The sequence below is a fragment of the Gambusia affinis genome, linkage group LG07 (genome assembly GCF_019740435.1).
Source record: "Gambusia affinis linkage group LG07, SWU_Gaff_1.0, whole genome shotgun sequence".
Classification (NCBI taxonomy): domain Eukaryota; kingdom Metazoa; phylum Chordata; class Actinopteri; order Cyprinodontiformes; family Poeciliidae; genus Gambusia; species Gambusia affinis.
In genome coordinates, this window is record NC_057874.1 from 10,963,102 (window position 1) to 10,985,789 (window position 22,688).

The 22,688-nt window shown below is 40.1% G+C and overlaps 3 protein-coding genes across 9 annotated transcripts in view; 1 reads left to right on the forward strand and 2 right to left on the reverse strand.

Annotated features, from left to right (window-relative positions):
• LOC122834629 (AMP deaminase 2-like) overlaps window positions 1–3,770 on the forward strand; it is a 34,886-nt gene extending 31,116 nt beyond the window's left edge. For all 5 annotated transcript variants that reach the window (XM_044123217.1, XM_044123219.1, XM_044123216.1 and 2 more), the window contains one exon: window positions 308–3,770. In XM_044123217.1, the coding sequence (XP_043979152.1) occupies window positions 308–523 (216 nt within the window). In that variant the 3' untranslated portion in view covers window positions 524–3,770. The remainder of the gene's footprint in view (window positions 1–307) is intronic.
• On the reverse strand, window positions 3,686–10,831 carry eps8l3a (EPS8-like 3a). 3 transcript variants are annotated; one of them, XM_044123221.1, is made up of 20 exons: window positions 10,405–10,831; window positions 9,812–9,888; window positions 9,650–9,723; window positions 9,498–9,562; window positions 9,258–9,416; window positions 7,977–8,126; window positions 7,838–7,902; window positions 7,637–7,743; window positions 7,255–7,379; window positions 7,039–7,144; window positions 6,885–6,958; window positions 6,733–6,807; window positions 6,472–6,617; window positions 5,870–6,059; window positions 5,741–5,784; window positions 5,568–5,664; window positions 5,365–5,469; window positions 5,191–5,276; window positions 4,186–4,318; window positions 3,686–4,091 (listed from the first exon to the last, which is right to left on the reverse strand). In XM_044123221.1, exons 2-20 carry the CDS (start codon window positions 9,871–9,873, stop codon window positions 4,080–4,082), a joined length of 1,875 nt encoding a protein of 624 aa, XP_043979156.1. In that variant the 5' UTR covers window positions 9,874–9,888; window positions 10,405–10,831; the 3' UTR covers window positions 3,686–4,079. The 3 variants fall into 3 exon arrangements, with proteins under 3 accessions (XP_043979156.1, XP_043979157.1, XP_043979158.1); XM_044123222.1 differs by having other exon boundaries at window positions 9,812–9,921; XM_044123223.1 differs by having other exon boundaries at window positions 7,637–7,740; window positions 10,405–10,827.
• A 2,386-nt stretch (window positions 10,832–13,217) lies between these two features.
• Window positions 13,218–21,425, reverse strand: irf6 (interferon regulatory factor 6). Its single transcript, XM_044123224.1, has 8 exons — window positions 20,909–21,425; window positions 20,378–20,552; window positions 18,900–19,095; window positions 18,717–18,809; window positions 18,364–18,630; window positions 15,940–16,332; window positions 15,234–15,352; window positions 13,218–13,855 (listed from the first exon to the last, which is right to left on the reverse strand). Exons 2-8 carry the CDS (start codon window positions 20,549–20,551, stop codon window positions 13,625–13,627), a joined length of 1,473 nt encoding a protein of 490 aa, XP_043979159.1. The 5' UTR covers window position 20,552; window positions 20,909–21,425; the 3' UTR covers window positions 13,218–13,624.
• Window positions 21,426–22,688: the final 1,263 nt, after the last annotated feature.

The window sequence follows — 22,688 nt, forward strand, 5'->3', positions numbered from 1 at the left end:
ACAAGGTCACAGATGAAGTTGTGGAAAAGGTAAAAGAAAATTTGCCTTATAAAACGTTTCCCAAAAAACATGGTATCTCTGGAGGAGCTGCAGAGATGCACAGTTTAAATGAGAGGATACTTTAACAGGACAGCTATTAGTTTTATCCTCCACAAATCTAGAAGTGCTGTTTGCAGTTTGCAACCAGCCATGCAGGGGACACAGCAAACACAGGAAAGTCTTTTGGTCACATGAAACCAAAATTGACCCACATGCAAAACTCTTTGTGCTTCAAACATTCCCATTTAAATGTCTTTTCAAACCACAGGTAAAGAGCTATTGGCTTGGCCCCAGTTACTATAGAGAAGGCCCTGAGAGCAACGACATCCGGCGCACCAACGTCCCCGACATCCGTGTGGCGTACCGCTTCGAGACGCTCACCGAGGAGCTTCACCTCATCACCCACGCCGTGCGCACAGACGAGCTGGACAGCATCGACGAGCAGGACACGCTCACCATGGGCCCCGTCTCTGGAGGACGCTGAGACGTCAGGCTCCCCCCCGTCCCGTCTCTCTCCGTTAGTCCCCCCCCTGAGTCTGCGGCCCACTCAGCATGCCCCTGAAACGTGAAGTGAGGGAAAAATCTGCTACTCTTTACACACCAATGTAGAAGTCTGCTGTGCTGCTATGGCTGTGTAGTTACGCATCGGCCACGGTTTCAGTGCTGCCGTTGTTTTTGTTATTGATGCATTTCAAGTTTCCCAAAATTTTTTTTTTGACGTTTAGCTTGGCGTCTGTTGTTCTCTTGCAATCCGTTTTTATTGTGATAAAACAGAAGGAAAAACTGTGATCTCTGATTATAGATACAGAGTAGCCATAATTTCAAACGGGGATCATTGCGTCGGGTTGGTCACACCTTGCAGAGCAACTAACTTTGACAAAGCTTTGTGTGTTAGTTTAGAATCCATCGTTTGCCAAGTTGCACTTTCATAGTCAGTCTTCTGGGATTCAAATAAGCTCTAAAAGTGATGCGCAAGAAAGAAACATTCCTAAAAGCAAAAAGAGTTTGCTCTTTTGTTATGTTTTATGGTAGCAGAGCTATAAAGAGCACAAAGAAATGTGGGTGAATGCTCATTGCATTGTTGGATTACATCCATTTAGTTCTTTGCATGCTCTAAACTCTTTATAAGCACCAAAATAAAACCCTCGCCGTGCCTTTCCATTATTACCTAGATGCAGTGCATGTCCAGTTTTTCCTTTCCTCCTTCTTCTTTGTGAATCTCCGCACCAGGTCGGCTGTTGTTGCTGAAACCCATCCTGAAGGTTTTCATCTTCCTCTCTGCTTCAGCTAAACAAATACTCTCCTGCATGCCCGCATGACTGATGTATGTGAGGAGAGAATAACCTGTATACATCCGACTGCCACGCAAAGCAACGCTAACCCCGATCCAAACTCTGCATGGTGGAAACCAGCAAACCGTACTGGGACGCAGTTAAGGCTGCTGCACGGTTCTGTAGCATCATTTTCAGTAATGGTCTCTTTCTGTCACTCCACACAATCCTAGCTCTCATTAAACGGTGAGATTTTGGGTCAAACCGGGTTTCGTAGCGAAAAGTAATCAGAAAATGTCCGTAGAGTTTGCAGAGGTGTGTGTGTGTGTGTGTGTGTGTGTGTGTGCTTTATAGATGAAGAAGAAGAGAAACCATTTTTGTTTTGTACGACTATAGCAGTTTCCAGCTAATGAAGGATGATCTCAGAGGACCTTATGTGATTGTTAGAGTTCAATTATGTTTTTTAAAGCTGAAATAGAAGTAAGACCATTTTGTAATTCTCAGTATATTGAGGTGGAGGAAAACTCTAGATTTTCATTTTGTTTGTTTTTAATAATAAGTAATGAAACAGTATTTTAGCGCCCACTATGCTTGTTTAGTATTGTGGAAGCAAATTATCCACCAGTATATACATGTTGTGTTTTACTGACTCGTGTTTCAATGCTAATGAACGGTGTCGCCTCTTTTTAAAGTAGCCAGTAAAACACCAAAGCACGAATATAATTATGCATAAGATTAGCCGAGTTAAGTATTCCTGATATCGTTTGGTGCAAATATTTGTTTTTTGTTGTGCATTTCTGCCTTTCACTTGAAAAGTTTTGATGTTTAATAATGACTGAGTTTTATACTTTGTGAAAATTTTGTTTGCCTCTTAAAATTAGGTAACGGTAAAATTTTGTTCATGTTCGGTGTCGGCCGTATTTATTGACACCTTTGGCAAGGAGATTAGTGTAAGGATTAGTTCATAATTCATTGCAGGATCTCACCGTCAAAAATAAACATGTAATTTTAATGCATTTATGGGGGGCAGAAAAACTTTTACTGCATCATGCTGTCATCATGATCACTTTGTAACAATTTACCAAACTGTAGTCGATGGATGTTTGACCGTTGCTTTTAAATCGAACAGTTTTTTTTAGCTCACCCCAAAGGTTTTCTTTATGATTTGGTTCCAGAAGCATGATATATATATTTTTTTATCCGATTAACCATCTGTGTGAATCATTATCCTGCAGAAACACCCGATGGTCACCCATTTTCACCAGATTATTATGACAAATTTTCTGATATTTCAAAGAGCAAATAGAGAATAAAGTATTAAAAAAACAGGCCCACAGCATCACAGATCCTCCACCAAACTGAACAGTGGGCATGAGGTGCTTTTCCATGTACTATTTCTTTGTTGCACCAAACCCATCTGTTGTGTTGGCTGCTGAAGTCTTGACCAAGTTTCCAGTTGAAGACCCAGCTCAACATGTTTCTGTTTGTTTTTTTTGTTTGATTTTTTCTTCTACTATTAAATAATCAGTTGGCACGAAATGCTTTCTAATGGTTGAGACTTGGTGCAACTCTTTGCTGCAGTTCTCCCTCTGCGAACTGTGGAGTGTTTTTTGGAGTTTCATAACTGGATCGATGCGGGTTCTGATCCATCAGAGAGAGAAATGAACCTTGGTGTCAAGTCATAGATAGGATTCAGGGAAACAAAGTCATAGATTACAAATTAAAATTCATATTCTTGGAAACTATAAAAGTATAAAGCCTTGTCTCATGCCTTATTTACATTTATTTTGAAGAGATTTTTATAGGCGTCATCAGGGGTGCCAATAAATGTGGCCAGTGCTGCAACCCGGACCGACCCGACAGTTTCCACCTTTAGTTTCCAGCCATTGATCTCTGACCCTGTTTACTGTCTGCATCATGTCCACACTACCTCACAAACACAAACCTTACATCTGTGCTTTTATTGGTAGCCGATATCATCCACAGGATGAAAAACTAAAAGAATATTTTGGTCTTTGATTGACTGAGAATTGGGTCAGAACGGCTGGTCTAACTGGCTGTGCCCAACCAGTGGCCAAGTACTGGTTTCTGCAATTGTTGAGATATTATTAGTAATATATTTGTCCCTGTAAATGGAGAGTGAAGCTTCATGATATGTAATCTCCTCAACACTGTGACTTATGTGAAGCACAAAGAGACAACGTTCAGTTATTATCCATGTTAAAACCTTAATTTAGCTTTTCTCTTTTTCTTTTTTTTTCTGCTTGCTGCCTTGACATGTTTTTGTTTTCCCCTAATGGTGTTTTCTCATAACTGTGTCACTTTTTGTTTTAAATTCTGCCTAATTTGACTCCTGTTCATCTGTAGCCTTATTGTTGCTCGAGACGGTCTGCCACAATCTTACTGATGAGGTTCGTCTGTGATAACTGAATTAAAAATAAATAAAGCATGTTAATTCACCTCAGATGTGCCAGATTTTTACTTTAATTTGCAAGTTACACAATGATTACAAACAAAACACTCCAGCAATTATTTGCAGTGATCCAGTTTATAATAGAATGTTTTAATAGAGATTGCAACTTAAAATAGTTGGGATAAACTGTATATTTAACATGCTTAGCATTTAGAACAATATGAGGAGTGAGTGCTGATTTCAGAAAGTGACTACAGTATCTTTACACGTTGATGCAAATATATTCTGCTTTTTGCCTCTTATTTGCTTCCAGTATCTAGTCAATTTTCCTCTTATTTTCCAGCAGTGATGATTCTTCAGCTTGCATCCTGGGTGTTTTAAAAAAAGAATGATTGTTAGCGCTTATAGCAGCAGTAAAGACGACAGAGGCTAAATCTTTCGTTGAGCAGATCAGAGACTTACTGCCAAGGCGGATCTGACCGCCTGTAATTGGAAGAAGACTCGTCCTCCTTCCTCTGGACACACCGACTTCAGCTCCTCTCTGCTCATCCCCAGCAGCGTGGAGCCGCTCAGGACGCCCAGGCAGCGCACGGTGCTGCAGTCAAAGCAACGCCGACGTTAGTTAATGTGTAACAGAGCCAAACCATAACCTCCATGAGGAGAGGCTTTGTGAGAGAAACAGTCACCGCAGGAAACGTCTTAGTGTGTTTAACCGCCAGAGCGCTTTAAAAAAAAAATTGAACATAGGAAGCATTTCAGGTGCTTGTTGCTAATCTGCTTCCTGGTAAAACTTTTCATTAACATTTATCATGGTGCCACCACAAACTCGGCATGAAGAGAGGTACCAGAAGTCCCCTGTGGACTTTGACACAAGCCATGTTGGGAACACAGTGAACATTTGGAAAAAGCTCTATGAGACCAAAATTGGGAAGCCAAAATGTAAATGCTGCACCTGATTACACCATTTTCACCATAAAACCTGAAGGTGGCAGCATCATGCTGAGGGATGCGTAGAAAATCTGCTGATGGATAAACAAAAGGAGATAGAAACAGGGCGACACTTGAATAAAACCTCTTTGAGGCTCCAAAAGACACATAACACTAAGAAATGGTTTAGATCCTGTGTTGGGATGGTCCAGTCAAAGCCCGGGCCTGGACTAAAATTTATTGTCGTCCATCTTAAGAGATGTGTTTCATCCTCCGCACTACGAGTTCAGGCTCCTCCTTTCCGAACGCAGATGTCTGATTCCCAAATGTAAAAGTAAGCAGCATAAAACCTGTTGCCACAAGTTTCCAAAATTTTGTTTAGCATTAATATTATTTTTTTAATCTTGTCATGAAGTCTGTAATTATCTTGTGCATTGATAAGAGCAAGTTATCTCTGTATCAAGTGCGACAATTCCTGAATGTAGCTGAGTGTCAAGAGAGATCAGTGTTGACTAGTGGCTACAATTTGCTCTCACTTACATCGGGTTGAATCCCACGTGTTCCAGCCAGGCTTTCACCTCCAGTGGTTTAGATTTCCTCGTCAGAACTGGAGACGTGTCAAAATCCTATGTGAAAATAGAAGAGGCATGTTTTCCTTTGTGTGAGGAGTAGTTTTCATTTCCCATCATTTCATGTTTTCTGAGCGGAAGCCACCTCATAAGACTGAACGTCAACATCTTCCAGGACGTTGTTCGGTACGTAACCTTCCTCTCCTCGGTTGTTCCTCACTTTCCACCACTGCTTCGACTTGTCCAGAAGCTGCAGGGGAACAAAACCAAAAGAAGAGATGGAAGATTGGTTGGTCTCCTTTTTGAAAATGTCATCATATTGGGAGCGAGGAAAACAAAGAAACTCACATCCACTATTTCTCCTTTAGTGACGGTGAGCTCCCTTTGGTTTCTGGATATGAAGTCATATTTGACGCGCATGTCGCGTAGTTTTACCTCGACTGGCCTGGAAGACGCAGGAAGAAGGAAAACCTCAGAGCAGTGAGATTTAAACCTCGATGAAGTGTAATCGGTGTACTTACCGTGGTTTTTGTCGCTCTTTTGGTGGCTTCCACTTGGCATAACTCTGCGCAGAAAAAGCCAACAGTAAGTAACTTCTCTATATTTCTCTTGAGCAGGACGAAGAATCATTGATTAAAATTCCACCTGACCGGCTCCTCCGGTGTTTTGCGTCCAGCTGTGTTTGGTGACGGCTGCAGGCTTGGCGGAGGCCGCGGACTCTCCCGTCGGCTCTCCGGTTCACTGGGTGGACTCTCTCCAGTCACTTCTGGGGGCTGCCAGCCATCAAAAAACTGCATGTTGTAGACTGGGATGTCCTCATCCTCCTCTGGCCACTTGGTACTGGCGATACCATGAGAAACATTTCATCTCATCAGGTAAACTGAGGCATGAAGCGGATATAAATATGGAGAACCCAAAAGCTGCAGTTATAGAGTTCCCCTGTCTTGCCTTTCATGCTGGGACATTGCTCTACATTTTGTTTTAGTGACATTGGTAGACAGTGAACTAATGCTTTCATATGCTAACCAGACAATTTGATCAGAAGAGAGTTGCAGCACAAAAACTGCCACAGCTATGATCCGAAAACAACATCCTGTAACATTACATAAAGACGTGCAGACACTAAATATATTGTAAGTTGAGATGGTTAACAGTGGCAATTACAACAACCCATCTATGTTGGAAGGAGATGTAGCATTAATCCTCATTAATGCCAACAAAAGGCTGGCAGTGTGCTGGGTGCAGCAGGAACCTGGGGATGTTCCAGGCGTCTCCCAGAGACTGCCACAGGTTGTCCTCCTCCGAGGACGCCTCCTCACTCAGGAGACGGATACACTGGGGCGTGAGCAGCGGGGCGACGATGGACTGGGGGACGGCGTCAGAGCAGTGAGAGCACACCTGGCGAAGAGAGGACAGCAGAGCTGAGAAAGACAGAATTGTCGCATAGCAACTTTTTCCTGATCAAACGGAAATGACATAAAACAGAGAAGTTTAGAGAGATGACGTCACTCACGAAGGCTAATGCGGAGAACAAAGAGTGGACAAAGTCAGGAGCGGATGGGTTGCTGATCTTCCCGTTGAGCTCTCCCTGTGAGACAACGGCGTTAGAGCACCGAGAGGACACACACCACGACGCGCCGTCACCGTGAAAATAGAGACACACACCAGAAGGTTGAAGCCAGATTTGATTTTATGGAGGCAATCTGAAAACTCCTCCTCAGGCGGCATCCCATCCCCTCCTACATGGATCAAAACCCACACAGTGATGCATGGATGTATGAGAACACACGTCAGTCCGAGAGCTTTTATTGAAAACTACCTTTTCCTTTTTTCTTTTTCTTCTTCTTCTTTCCATTTTTGGCGTCGGCTGCGGATATTTTCCCCATGAAGATCTCGACGTCGGTTATGATGTGGTTTAAAATGTCCTGCACGGAAAGAACGCTGAAAGTCTTATTCACAATGTCTCTCCTACGTTTTACTCGTTCCAATTTGAAGGACTGAAAAACTAATGTTGCCTGGAGTTGAGGAAACTCACAACATTCCTGTCCAGTTCTGTGTACGGTCGAGGGGGAGGTGACGGAGACGGCATCGGTGGCGGGACGTCGTCTTCCTCCCTGTACCGACGCAGATCCAGTTCAGGCTCAGGGAAGTCATCCTCAGCTGGACGAAGAAACAGTAAAAAAAAAAAAAAGAAAAAAAGAAAAACAGATTTGGAGAAACAAAAGTTGCTCAAATCACAGTTTTATCTACTATTTCCACTCCTGTTGATTTTTTTTAAAATCCAGAATACATTTTGTTAGCGATGCGTTACGTTTTGATGGATTGCATTTGCCCATATAAAATTTCTTCTTTGATGTCACCATTTTACATTAAACCCCGGTTGTATGTTTGTTGTTTTTTTTTAAATCTGGTCTCACGGTTGTCAGGCGGAGTCCATGGTGGCGCTTGGTGTACAGGCCTCGGCTCTGCAGGCCTATTGGGTTGTTTCACTCGCTCATGTCCGCCCACAATGTGTCCGTTGCTGCTTAAGACGCACAAAAAAACAACAACAAAAAAACCAACATTATGAGTAAATAAAATAAACAAACCCATCCACGTGTACCAGGATTTACGCCTACCTGAGGTGTGAACCCTCACTCTTCTGCGACAGAGCTCGCACTAAATCCTTTGCGATGAAATCAGCCTTGGACACAACAGAAAGCGTTAATATCTTTCGCCTCTCTCTTGTCAGAACCTCCTTCCAAAGCTGCGTCTCACCCTGACTTCATCGCACTGGAACAGGAAGACGGTGGTGGCGGGTTTTCTCCGGTTCTGGACGGACAGGATGAGCAGAGAGTCAAACACCCCGGCGTCCAGAAAGGCCAGTAACTCCTTCATTTCACCAGGAGAAAAGGACTCCAGCTCTTCCTAACAACGCACAGTAAAGTGAGGTTAGAGCAGCTGAAACCACAACATGATGTGAAGAAGATTTCGACTGAGGTTCTACATACTGAAGCATACTGTTTGATTTATTTTTATTTTTTTGCACTTGTTTTTTTTTTACAGGGTCATAGTTTTACTCAAGTAAAAGTAAAAGTATCTGTCCAAGAAAGGACTCGAGTAAGAGTAGAATAGTATTTAGTTAAAAGGCTCCACAAGTACCGAGTAGCTGATCAGAACATCTGATTTCATATTTAAAAATTATTTAATCAGATGGACAAAACTGTAAAGCTATGTTCGAATCCTGGTATTTTAATGACTACAATATTAAAAAATAAAGGGATGTGCTGTGGTGGCGCAGGGGTTAACCACAGCCCACATAAGAAGGCCTTGGTCCGCGGGTTTGATTCCCAGCCTGTCGACCTTTGCCGCATGTCTTCCCCCTTCTCTCATTACCCACTTTCCTGTCAATTAACTATCAAAAAAAGGCCACTAGAGCCACTAAAACCTTTAAAAAAAATAAATAAATAAACACAAACAAATGATTACAAAATAGCAGATTCAGGTAGCAGTTTTCTAAATCCTAAAAAAACACAACATGAAGCTGTTACAATCGATAATGCAAATGTAAATATGTCAGAACAGGTGAAGTACTTTGTCAAACAGGTAGAAAATAACATTAGAAAAACATTAAAAAATATGTTTTACTTTAGCTCAAGCAGTAGATGTGTTTGAATCTCCTGCATTTTTGTTTTTTCTTTATTCAGTGAAGTTAATCAAAACGTATCCATATTTTATTTTTATTTATTTATACTTATATATATATATATATATATATATATATATATATATACATATATATATATATATATATATATATATATATATATATATATATATATATATATATTTTTTTTTTTAAAAGACTCAAATAACATACAGTGCAGTAAAACTACTACATTTTTTCCAAAAAGTTTCTCAGGTAAATGTAACCAGCTCCTCGGCGTGTGACCTGATAGCAGTGATTTCATTTCATTGTTCTTTATATTTAAAACTTTGTGTTTCGGGGTTCTAACAGAACATCAAGGATCACTCTCACCTCTCAGGGCTGTAGCTCACCTTGGTTTCACAGTCTATGAGCAGCAGGTTGGCACCGCGAACCTCCAGCACCATGTTCTGACCCCAAATGCGACCCGTTTGATCCAGAACCTTCAGGCGCTCCACACAGTCCGGGATGTTTCTGAGATCCTTCCCGTTTAGGTCGCAAGTGAACAAGTGCTGGAACAGATGAACCTCTGGTGAGTTATTAAGGCCAACGACTCAGAAGATGGGCGACTTTAAAGGTTGCCGTGGTAATACCTCCACTCTGTGCTCTGATTTCTCCATCATCTTGTTCACTGATGCTGCATACTGCAGCCTCTGCACTGTTGAACCACAGAGCAGAACGATGAGTGATTATTCATCCACGAATAGATGTGATTATTTGATCAACGAAGCACCAGATCACGCACAGTAAATCGACTTTGCACTGGGTCTCGTGATGTTCGATATTTGTGAGGCGGAGTCGTCCATGTTGGAAAATCCACTGGGTCAAAGGGAAACAACACCAGAGCTGATGACGAGGGAAGCCGAGACCAGTTGGATATCGGGAAATTACGTCATAAAATACGTACTTGGACAGGAAGGAAATGTGGCTGCTGGTCTCAGACCCGTACGGACTGTTGCTCCTGAACATCCTGTCCTGACACACCTGCCGGATCACACCCACAACATGGACACCAAACTGCAGACGTCACAAGTGTTTGTTGGCTCAGGAACACACCGAAATAAATCCATAAATTCATCCTTCCAAGAGGTTTCATTACGCAACACCAACTAACGGCAGGGAACATCCCAGTTTGTTCTGTTTGGGCTCAAAAACTTAGTTTATAACACCCAAAATTCAAGTAAAAGATGTTTTGTTCATCATTACCTGGCTACATTTAGCAATGATCAACCAAACCACGATAAAATGTCTCCAATACTGATAAGATTTTCAAAACTACATGTATTGTTCCCAATTACCTGGAAACATTTACACACAGACAACTTTGGTGTTTAAAAAACATTTTGCTCATTGAGTTTATGAAATTTTAACCCCAATGGAAATAAATTAGAGAAGCATTCATATTGCCAGGTTGCCTTAAAGGACCCTCAGGAAATCTCCACACTTTTCAGGCAAAAAGAACTGTTCCCTTAATCCTGACATTACTGTCAGGCTTCCTACCTTTCTCGTTCTGCTGCTGAATCTGGGTGATTTCCTCCTGTGTTATTTACAGCGGTTTAGCAGCAGCATCCACCTTCAGTTCATATTTTAATCCTTCGTGTCGACGCAATGAAACCAGAGCTTCCTTATGAAGGAGGAGGACAAAGTCCGCTGCCAGTAGCAAAGCGATGCGTGCAGCAGCGACTCGTCTCAGGTGAGGGAGGGAGCTTTGGTGTGGCTTCACGAAAGCTGGACTCGGATTCCCAACATTTTCTCCCTGTGGTTTTGCTCGCCTATTCAGCATGAATACTGTGGATTATAATCCTGGGGAGAACTATTTAGTCCTAAATGTTTGAGTTCGTCAAATGCATTTTTATTTATTTGCTGAAAATAGCTATCCAAACCAACCTGGCACCATATGAAAAGTCTTTAACAGTGGGTTTTAAGTACTACCAATTGCGCCGCTGTGCCACAACAACGCTCAACTCCTAAAGCATAAAAAAAAAACCCAGAAGATCATTTAAACTCAAATATATGATGTTAGTTGCTATTGAGACTCCTGTGATTTGCAGACGTCTCAATACAAATAGTTTTCTAGTCACTTCCAGCCTGTTAGTGACTTTGTTTCTCATCTGAATCAGGACAAGAAGTGGTGCTGAGATGTATTAGCCTACTTCCTGTTGTTAGACAGGTTCTATGTAAAAATGTCTTTATTCTTCATCCTAGTTAATCACAGTTAATTTATGATTTATGTAAATCATCTTGGACCGCCAGGTCTGTCACTACTTTATGACTGTAGCTTTTATTCTTCATCATTTTTTTTTTGTCATGAAATGTGGATACAAGTCTGTATAAAAGTATTTGCGACTTTAGCAGCTTAGTTTTTCGTTGGCGTTGTTCTTTTCCAGTGTGTTTCATAAAAGGAAGCAGTGATAGTGGGCAGAGCCAGGAAACAATGTGTGGACTCAACATTTCTCCATCTTCTGACTTCATACCTTCAGAGTCGATGAAACATTAACCAGGACGAATTCCTCTGTGACGTAACAAACAGCAGAGTCACATTTAGCTCAGAGGACGAACAGAAGCATCACCAACAGAGCGAGCCTGGTGCTAAACAGACAGATTCCATAAATACTGAATTATAATCGCTTCAGCCGTCATTTATCCAAAGTGGTGCTGATGATTTCAGAAGTGTCACTAGAAATGGGGTGAATTTCCCCACTTCTGTGTTATTGATGTTACAGTTGTAAATGATGGTAAACATTTGGATTTCATGTAATAAACCAGCAGCATAATCCTGAGACGGGACAAAAAGGAAACATGGTTTTCTTTTTCAAAATAAAAATCCGAAAAGTGTGGCGGAAATGTGTTTTTGTCCACTTTTTATCTGATGTGCAAATAAAGTGAGGGAGCGAGTCGTGGAGAAGTTTAAAGATGGATTTGGTTATAAAACAATATCTGAAGCTCTGACGTTTGAGTTTTTAATGTGATAAAAGTTACCAAGGCTGTGGGCGGACTCCATCGTATTAAAATTCAGATGAGGGGAGGTTTTTTTAAGAGTTGAGCTCAGAACTTAACATGTTCCAACATTATGCTGCTCATGGCGCAGCTAAATGTATAAAAAACATTTAATATATTTATATGGACTCTACTACAGCTGCAGATAAATTAAAATCACTTTAAATTTATTTTAATTAAAATTTAAATAAATTGCATTTATTCAAGTTATTTATTTTAGTTTAATTATAAATAATTTAACAAGAAAAGCATACAAATGCTTTTTAAAAATGTACTTTTATTGTAAAACTTAACATTTTAAATTCATTTAAAATTTTGCTTTTGAAGAGACAATTGTCTAAATCTGCAAAAGGAAAGATCCAAATTCCCAAATCAGTCTTACAATTAGTTATTGCATAGCAACCAGGTTATATTTCTCTTCTCTCAAAACAGAAAATACTTCAGTGAACTTTGGAGCTGGTGTGCTGTCGGGATTTATTTTTAGAAGACTAGATATCTTTGCTAAATCAGACATCTTCCTTCAGAGAGGCTGAATTTAGATTTTAAAGATCTGCTGTAAAAAGGAATAAAGCTGTAAAACCATCAGCAAAATGTACACAAAGTAAAAATTACCACCACTAATGAATGACTGAGTTTAGTTTCAGCTCTGGTGTTGCCTCTGGGCTCAAACACATTACATCATGTTGGGCTGAAACTCGCGCTGCCAGCTGTGTTACATCAGGCTTCGACGAGAGTTCATCTTCTGGATTACCAGCAGAGTCAGCTGCAGCACAAACTCTCCACAAACAGCTAAAGTAAATCATGGTTAAAGTCTAACTCCCCCCCCGACTGTGCATGTGTCATCGTTGGAGCCCAATCAAAAGTAAGATAGCAATCATAAAAATGTGTTTAGTGGTACTTTTATTGATAAAATAAACATGCAATCACAGGGTAAATAGATTCAGCAGATCATAAAACATTTCAGCACCCTGAAGTGCAGAGAAGAGGACTAATACATGCCAATGTTGTCGGGTTTAGCCACAGATTGCTTAGATTCAATCTGTCGCTAAACTAAAATGTGTACAAAAATATTCAACATTTCATATGGGAAAAAAAGAGATGCCAGAAGACAAAGCAGCTGGTCAAACTCAAATGTTCCCACGGGAAAATGTTTTAACTTGATTCAACAGGAGGATAAAGAGGGGACCCAAACGTAGACCACGTATTCTTATGGGCACTGTAGAAGAATCCATGTCCATCCCTACTCTTATTCACATTTATCTACATTTTTATTTTTTCAAAAACAGAAATCCGTTGCTGGATGTATTTTTCTATAAAAAAAAAAAAAAAAAAAAAAAAAAAAGTAAAACTGAATTACAGAATAGCAAATAAGATCAGTTTCATTAGCCTCTCATATTGTCAGACGATCACCTATTGGATGCAGATAAGAGACAACTCAGAACAAAATCTGTAACTGATTAACTATGATAAATATTCCTCTGCAGCAAGGCGGACTTTGGCCTGCAGAACCACCAACTATCTGCAGCATCTGCAGACTAACGCACTACGGTGTAACGCAGTTTTACAAGAAAAAGCTGAACAGCACACAAATCCTATAGTATATTCTGCACACTTCTAATCAGGATTACATACAAGTATTTGTTTCCCAACAGAGGGGCCGGGGGAAAAAAAACCCTGCAGTGGTGAATAATATTGATTTGTATAAAATGGTTGGTTCACAGCTTCACTGAGTCTGCAGAGCCTGGGCAATGTTCAGGCCTGAGTTGGGGGGCAGAGCCCAGCCCTCCTGGCCCTGGTGGTTCTGCAGCAGGCTGTACAGCTCCTTCAGGTGGCTCACTATATTGTCTTTTATGTCTGGGATTGAAATCTGCAGGCGCACGCTGCTGCTGTCAAATGAAAGGTTGTTGTCTCCGGAAAACATCTCGCTTATCATCCGAGCCACCACAGGAATGACCTGAAAGGACGAGGAACAAGAGGAGTGTGAGAGGAAAGCAGAGGATGCCGACCATCTAAATGATTGCAGTCTGCACGAGCAAAGACGCATTTACTCTTGAATTCAATATGATTTTTTATTTTTTTTTTTAAACTGATCTGAAGTGAGAAACTTTTAAAGGGGCAGTATTATGCAATATCATAATTTTTGAGCTTTACATCATGTTATAATTCCTCCATCAAAACCCCACCTGGAGTGTTGCCTTGATTCTTTCATGCACGTTTGAGGAATCCTTTAATCTCCCATTGCAACCAGTCAGCCGTGCAAAACGCTCCTCCTCAGAGAGGAACTCTCATATCAAGTGACATTAGCAATTCTCCATAACCTTTAGGTGCTGACTACTTGACAGTATGTCTTCAGGAAGGCAGACCAGGAAAAAACAAAACAAAAAAAAAACAACTACTTTTTTGTCCAATCACAAAAATAAATGTGGGTTTTAAAACTGAAGAGGAAATTGAAGTTGAACTTTGGTGAGATGAAACTAGGACTGGTGTTTTCAGCAACAGTCACCCCAGGTGAGTGATGTAAAACAAAAGACCAATATGTGGCAAAGTCCCTGGTAAGCATGGTGGAGGATCTATGATGCTCTGGGTCTGTTTCTCTTTTGAAAGTAGAATGGTATGTATTTTCCAGGTACATGGAGCTTTTTATTAGCAACTTATCTTCAGCTGTTATAAAAATGCTGCAAAACTTCGCAGTGCGACGCATTGAAATCGGCCTCTGTTTCTTTAAGAAGCTCCTACTCAACCTTCACATCAATTAACCTTTAAGGACCAGTTGGATTCCTTAAAGTAGTAGTTTAAGAGGAGCCCAGCAGGCTCGCAAGCATTTAGGCACCCCAAAGGGCTGGCAATGGAGATTAAAGGATTTGTCAAACATGCATCAAAGAGTCAAAGCAACACTCCAGGTGTGTGAAGGAATAACTTTATGACATGATATAACGCTAAAAAAAAAAATAAAAAAAAATTAAAAAAAATAAAAATAAAAGATGATTTTTTTTATATGGTTGGTGGCCCTTTAATTTGTGTGTCACGTTATTCTCAGATTAAAGATCTGCCCTTTTAAACAAATCAAGCATGACAACACAGCAAGATCTGCTGGTAATCCAGAATAACAAACACCAGCCTCATCATGAACAGCAGAGCAGCGGCTGGAGGAGAAGTGAGGAGTCACTGGGTTTTTATGAAATCAAAATATTGTGGTTTTGTGATTGTAGTTCCTGAATGTTTCTTTGTTTAAAAAGTAAAAAAAAAAAAAAAAAAAAAATAGAAACGGTACAACTTATCCCGCATGTTGTCAGTTTTGGCGATTATTTAAGTTAAATTTCTGCATTTCCCACCTGAACCATGATGAGTTTTCGCTCTTTGGGTCTTCCGTCGGGCCATTCCTCTCCAAAGCAGAGGCTGATTTCAAACTGAGGAAGGCCGGCCGCCTGGCCGCGCTGCTGCGCTACAACACCTGCATATCAAAAAATAAAAATAAAGTCAAACCATAGTTATGATGTCACTGCAAAACCTCATCATCACAGGGTTCCTACACACACTAACATTTTTAGAGCTTTGAAATCTTTTGTAGCCTAGATTTATATTCGTTTCACGATGGAAAATTGATAAATGGATCATAAAAATCCATGGACAGATGAACAAACACAAGATGAACTGATGTATAGATGGATGATGCATCTTTGTAGAAGGACACAAATCAATCAATCAATCATGGAACGATGGATGCTGGGTTGATTAATGGATGGACAAACAATTCTATTAGACAAAGAAACAGGAAATAAAGTCTGTTCAAAACTGGAAAATAACTAAATTCAACATAATTTTCAATATTTTTTAGACCGCATCTAATCTGTAACCACTTTTCCTCGTGGCAGATGACACACATTGATATTTGTCCTGTAATGTTAAAAATATTGATTTAAACTTTAGAAAAAGTTTAAATGACGACCCCAAAGTAAAACCTTTTAAAAATGTTTAACTTTGGTAAAGATACTCTCTCATTGTTTTACTACTCTGTACTCTTAACTTAGTTGTACTTGCCGCTGAGAAACGACTCCAGACAAAAGAGCTTGACCTTCTTCTGCCGCTCTATCAGATTTGGCGCAGCTGGGTTTGGAGCGCAGGGGCCCGACCAGTACACCTTACACTGGCAGAGGCGGATTGCGTAGATATCGTGGCCCCTGATCTCCAGGATCAGACCTCGGTCCATCACATCCAGCAGCCGACTGGTGAAGATCCTCTGCTTGTCGTTGGTGATGTGCTCTGTGGTCGGGAAGCGCAACTGTGCCAGGTTCACGGGTCCGAACAGCTCCTCCTGGTTGACCATGGGCCCCAGGTCCCCGTAGAACAGCCTGCAACCCTGCGGGTTACTCACAGTTATGGTAGGAGACACCTCCTTCCCTCTGTACAGAAACTGGACCTCCAAGTCTGTCACTGGGTCAGACAACAGGCAGAACATTAGAGATCCTCCACTATAAAGCACAGAAATGGCAAAATCAAGTTACTACTTCAGTTATAAAAATGCTTTATCTATCAAACATTACTTAAAAGAGATTTGACTTTGCAGTTTGACACCTTTAAATTGGGCCTCTGTCTCTTTAAGGAGGCCTTGTTCTTCCTGACTCCCTGCATTCAGCAGGTCGTCACAACAATGCTCCTCATTATGTCATTTAAATCCATTCTTAGGAACATTGGACTGAGAAATAGTTTGCATGATGAACTCAGCAGACATGCAGTTCCACCACGTGTTTACAAATTGCTACTGCTAGTCTGGAGGAGCCGAGAGAGGAAGGAGTGGGAACGGGTGGATGCTCAGCAGGAAGCCATTTGTGTAACTAGGCTTCACCTTGTATGAACAAGTGGTTTTGCACCCAAATGGTTGCTATGGGAGATAAAAAGATTTCTCACCATGCATGAAAGACTCAAAGCAACACTCCAGGTATGTTTATGATGAGAGAACATTATTATGACATGAAGCTATAAAAAATATACATATATTTTTATATAATACCTGTCACAGTCTCTTTGAAAGATTCAATAACATTTGTCGTAACCAAGAATAAGATTTTTAAACTGGAGATGGTTTAATATTGCAAAGATCCTCTTTGGTATCTCATTAACTATGCATTAGCTTCAGCCTCTGGTATCAACTAGATTTATAGTGCTGGAAAAAAAAAATAAAAAAACAAAAAACAAAACAAAACATTTGCTTTTAAAAAATTTTTTGTTGATTTTCCCTTGGCCAAACTTAAATGAGTTATTGAGCATGTTGACCACTCTGATTAAAGAATATACTTTGACAATAAAACGCAATGTTTAGTTTTAATTTAGCTATGGTAGAAATTGGCGTGCTGTTGTGTTTTACATTTTGTTTGGCTGTCTACTCTTTGTGTAGTTGAAGCTAAAAAAAATTAAAAATACATAGAAAGATGAACTGGGTAATCTCCTTAAGGATGTTCTGATCCATAACTTATGCTTCCTTCAAATATGACCAGTCACCCAGGTCCTAAGGCAAAGCAGCTCCAAATCAAATCGTCACACTTTTCTGGAGTACGGCACTGACTTTACGCAGAAATGAGGCACAACTTCTAAAAACACTTTTGTCTCTTCAGGTCATCGTATATTTCCCCAAAAGTCTTAGAGGTCATCGGGATAATTTTGGCTTGAAAACGCTATTTGCTTTTACTCGGGGTATTTTTCTCCTGATATTAAAACCTAAAATACTGAAGTGCAATAAAAAGTAATTTTTTTTTAGAGACGGGTTGCAGGAGTTCTTATCTCCTTCTTGCATGTAATCTGCATTCATCAAAGTGATCTTAGTGGAGATCAAGATGGAAAACCTTTATCAATTTGAATGATAAAACACTTCAACAGGTTTTCACAAGCTTAGTCACTTCTGCATGGCGATGCACAACTGGGCACCTTGTGGCTACAATTCCAGTTTTTTTTTTTAAATACAAATGCGTCCGACAGTAAAATGAGGGACTGTAAAAGCACAGATGCAACTCTCCATGTTCATCAGCTGATTTCCCAAAGGTCTGGAAACTGGGCCTTTAGCAAGTTTATTAATGACCGTGTGATCAATGTGGTTTTTTATATATGCAAATGATTTATTATAGTGTGATAGTTTAGTAATTTACCATAAATGTGATGGTAAAAATCTGAAAACCTTGCAGGCAGATAAAGAGATGATATGGCAAAGTTAACTTGTTGGTGGATGATTTAAAAAAGATGGACGCCTCAGCACATGGTTCATCATTTACTAATAGTAAAATCACTTCCATCTGTTTTAGAGAACTTGATCCAGAAAAGCATCAACATTTCATGCCCTTTTCCGTTTTTAAAACCTCATTTTGCAAAATTTGTATTTTTTTTTTAATTGAATTCTGCAGCTAAACTTTCAAAACAAATTTCAGCGCGACAAAAAGTTGATTTCTGCAAGGAGATAAAGTTGTTCACACTAACTTGGGAGGGAGCTGATCCACGTTTCCGGAGAGGCAAAGAAGATATCAGAAAGAGGAGCAGGCTGCAGGATGGGGTCGGGCAGTGGGGCGGGGGGCATTTCATCCAGGTTTGTGGGGGGCATCTCTACATCGACAGGCTCCTCTTTGGGCCAGATTTTACCAGGCTCCTCTTTGGGCCAGGCCTCGTTCGAAGGTGGACAGCTGGAAGGCTGCATGGAAGAATCGGAACCCATTGGAGACCACAAAAGGAGTGGAGAAGGACTGGTGCCTAAAAGAGGAAAGAGGAATTGTTTTCTTTGTTTTGCCATCAATTTCTCCACATATTTGCACCAATATAAAGGTGTAAACAATCACCATTGGATGGATATGGAGGAAGAGACTCTGGTGTGTCAGGATCCTCTCCAAAATCCTCATCATAGGGAGTATGTGATCCTGCATCTGAAGGAGCTATCAGGAAAAAAAATAAATAAATAAATAAACATTGAAAGATGGAAAACAATGAAAATCTCCAAAACATCTGAAGAACTTTGTACTTACTTTGGTTACTGATGGGTTGTGGGATGTCGCAGACATCGTATACCTTTAAGGGATTCATGGGGACTTCCTTGGTGCCGTCATAGACGAGTTTGAATTCCCGGCTTTTGTTCAGGGCGCATCGAAGCTGGGCTTTCCACTTGGCGGGATCAGGTTCGTCAACTCCCTCCTGAAACTTCCCGGTCTCCACAGCCCACGCCTGGATGAAGCAGTAGGAGAAACGAGCTCAGTTACGCTGCGCCATGTACATTTTTATATGTTCCAGAACGTTTCACTCTGTGTAAATATTCACTGATTGGTGTTGCATTGATTGCAATAAGTGCAAAAAGCATAAGACGTGCAACAAAAATGGTTAAGATAAACATAAGGGTTGGTAAAGTTGTGTTTCAAATTAATTAAAGACTTTTTATTTTTTTACACTTCATCACATTATAAAAATGAAATTTTAAGTAATCTAAAATTAATAAAAACAAAATCTGTATGATCATACATATCTGGGTTCAGGTGGCTTTACAGAGGGACCATCAAAATCAAACCTTATAAAACACAAATGTTTAAAAAAATTGGTAGCAACTGATGCTGACAATTGATTGTTAGAGACATGCATTTAATTTAAGTCATCACTGGTTTTATTCATGAACCTGCAATAGATTATAACATGATAACTTTCAGAAAAAAATGTTTATTTTCTGTAAAGTGTGTTTACAGAAAATACACAACACATGCAAAACGCTTTCATTTAAAACAAGCAAATCATGCACCTGTTTTTATAGTGAAAATGTTTATTTAATCGGCTGAATTTTGACATTTTCATACCTTTATTGCACCAAACACAAAAACACTTTTGTTAAGTAAAGCGGCCAGACATCGAGAACAGTACAACACAATTTAAGAGTTTTATTAAGATGTTTTGATGCATATGACAGATACAAGCTGGTACAACATCCAAAGCATAAATGGACACAGAATTAATCATTCATTTATTTAAAAAAAAAAAAAAAATAAACTACTCAAAGCTCATCGTTATTCATGTAAAATGTAACTTATTTGGGTATGAGAGGCCGAGGTAGACCTTTAAATCACCTGTCTTGCCTCCCCACTCCTGCCACTACAAGGATGCTCCTTTGGTGCACATACAATGACAGTTCATGTTTTCCAAACCAAAACATTTTCAGACACTCGCATTTGTGTTTATAACGGAGTGAAATTGGCAGGAACTTTCCTACAGCCAGCAGACTGACAGTCACAGCAGCAGGTGGAGGAGGGGCATCCAAACAACAAACTAATTTGTTTGAAACTACGGCTTTTAAAAAAAAAAACCAACAAAACAAAAACAACAAACAAACGAAAAAAACGGCATATCTTGATTAGCAAACAAGCAAAAATTATTAGGCATGATCGGAATAGAAAGTTGTGGGTTCCAAGATAAAATCCTCTCATTTCCCTTCAGCTGAGAAAATTCAATCTAACTCGATATTTACCTTAAATATGGTGTCCTCGTCCTCGTGTTGGGGTGTGTGTCTCGTGGCGTGTTTCCATGGGATCTTGAAGCGCATGACTTCCCGGTCGACCCAAACCAGACCCGGGTACCGAGCGCTGTCCACCTGAGCCACCAGCCACGGCTTGAGGCGGACGCGTCGAGGGGTGACCGCCATCCTGTCCGAGTAAATACAGAATAATATAATTAAAACTATTTAAAAAAATAATAATAATCCCAAAACACAGTTGGCTATAAACCGGCCGGTTCTCCCTGTTATGAGCGTAATTTTCTAAACTGCCAATCCACTAAACAATGCAACAACACAAATCCTGCAAATCCGGATTTTCCAAACGTGTGGAAGCTGCCTGGCTTCTTCCCTCTGATCGACATGGAGGCCTTCAAGTTGTTACCACCGTGCAACTGATTTACTTCCAAAAGACTTAGAAATCTTTAAACGAGCAGTAATAATGCGGCGAGAAAACTGACGGCAAATAAACAATGAAGCGCCTTTTGTAAAAACGGCAAAACTTACCTGTGCTGAAGCAGGAAGTAGGAGTAAGCCGTCCTTGTTGGGCAGCTGGGAAGAAAGCCGTCAGTTTCCTGTGTGCGGGTCCAAACTCCCACAGACCCACTCCACGTAAAATCAACTCAGACGAGGCAGGCCGATGAAAAACGATGAATACATAAAAGTTTATGTCCCCAAAAAACGTAGAGGAGCCGATATCCGTGTGTTTTTTTCTCCCTCACTCGGCTCGGCCTTCAATCCCCATTCTCCTCCTCACCGAAACTCAGGTAGAAGACGTGACGTCACGCCGATGACACACCTTTTCTGAGCAGCGCGGAGTTGGTTTGTCACGATGTGCAACAAGTGGACAGGATGTGAGCGTTTCAGTCGAAGACGAAGAGAATCCTGATCTGAACATGAGCAAGTACAGAAATATGGACGCTACCTTTCTTGACATGCTGTTTTCTTTGTTTGTTTTTTAAAGTATCGCAGCTACTAAATTGCGACAACTGACATAAACCGATAGTAAAGCAATTTTATTTATACACCACTGTTCTTATTTCTTCTTATTATTATTATTATTACATTTTCTTAAAAATAACATAAAAAATAAATACTTAATAATCCAGTCACCATCTCTCATCATGCCTGTCTCTATGATGAGAGATGGCGGCTGGGAAAGTAAACCCTGGAAAGTTCTTCAGCCCATCACAGAACAACACAGACAGAGGACAAACAACCATGCAAACACACACACACACACACACACACACACACACACACACACACACACACACACACGCACGCACACACACACACACACACACGCACACACACACACACACACACACTCACCTAAGGACAAGCGGTGTCACACTCCAGTCCTGGAGGGCCGCTGTCCTGCAGCTTTTAGATGTGCCTCTGCTGCACCACCTGAATAGAATAATTAGCTCATTAAGGCTCTGGAGAACTGATCTACACAAGGAGGAGGTAATTAAGCCATTTCTTTTAAAATCTAGTTGGGAAAAGGGAGAGAAGATTTTTTAATTCTTTTGGCTTGGAGCTAAAAAAAACATTATAAAAGACTTTGAATTATCTTATATAAATATCAGTCCAACAGTTCATCTGTCTCTATTTCCTAACAGAGTTGATGATTTTATTTTGTTGGAGAAAAGGGGAAAAGAAAACCTTTCAGATTCACATTCAGTACAATCATATTTAGACAATAAGTACTATGGATATGTCCACGTTTATACAGATGCTTCAAAAAACTCAAATAGCAATAATGGGGTGTCATTCATTGTTCCAGAATTCAGTATTAAAAAATGTAAAATAATTATTGATGGAGTATCAGTTTATACAGGAGAGATGATGGGAAGCATTTTGACTTTAAGATGGATTGAGGAAGTTCATTCATTAAGAAGTATAGTATGTTGTGATTCAAGTTCATCATTATATTCATTAAAAAAAAAAATCATTCTATTAGTAGGCCAGATATTTTAATAGATATTCAGCTATTAATTTATAGAATTCAGGCAATGGGTTTATTAGTTATTTTTACATGGATACCATCACATGTAGGAATAAAAGGAAATGAGTTGGCAGACAAATATGCAAAACAAGCTACAAAAAATAGTTATATTGAAATATTGGTACCATTCAGTAAAGAAGAAATCAAATCTACTATTAAGCAAAAGCTTAAGGAAAGATGGCAGACAGTGGGAAGACATTTATATTTATCTCCCTTAATAGCTTTGGTAGTTAAATGTTTTGAGAAGCTCAGTTTTGGGCATTCATCAGCTATCAA

Excerpts from the sequence above, each read along its gene's own strand:
- eps8l3a (XM_044123221.1), bottom strand. The coding sequence starts at position 9,873 with ATGTTCAGGAGCAACAGTCCGTACGGGTCTGAGACCAGCAGCCACATT. Across the intron at positions 7,903-7,976 it reads TCCAGTGCGATGAAGTCAGG|GCTGATTTCATCGCAAAGGA; the intron begins GTGAGACGCAGC and ends GTTGTGTCCAAG. Across the intron at positions 6,808-6,884 it reads AATCTGGCTTCAACCTTCTG|GGAGAGCTCAACGGGAAGAT; the intron begins GTGTGTGTCTCT and ends GTTGTCTCACAG.
- irf6 (XM_044123224.1), bottom strand. The coding sequence starts at position 20,551 with ATGGCGGTCACCCCTCGACGCGTCCGCCTCAAGCCGTGGCTGGTGGCT. Across the intron at positions 18,810-18,899 it reads ACAACCCATCAGTAACCAAA|CTCCTTCAGATGCAGGATCA; the intron begins GTAAGTACAAAG and ends TTTTCCTGATAG. Across the intron at positions 16,333-18,363 it reads GTGGATCAGCTCCCTCCCAA|TGACAGACTTGGAGGTCCAG; the intron begins GTTAGTGTGAAC and ends TGTCTGACCCAG.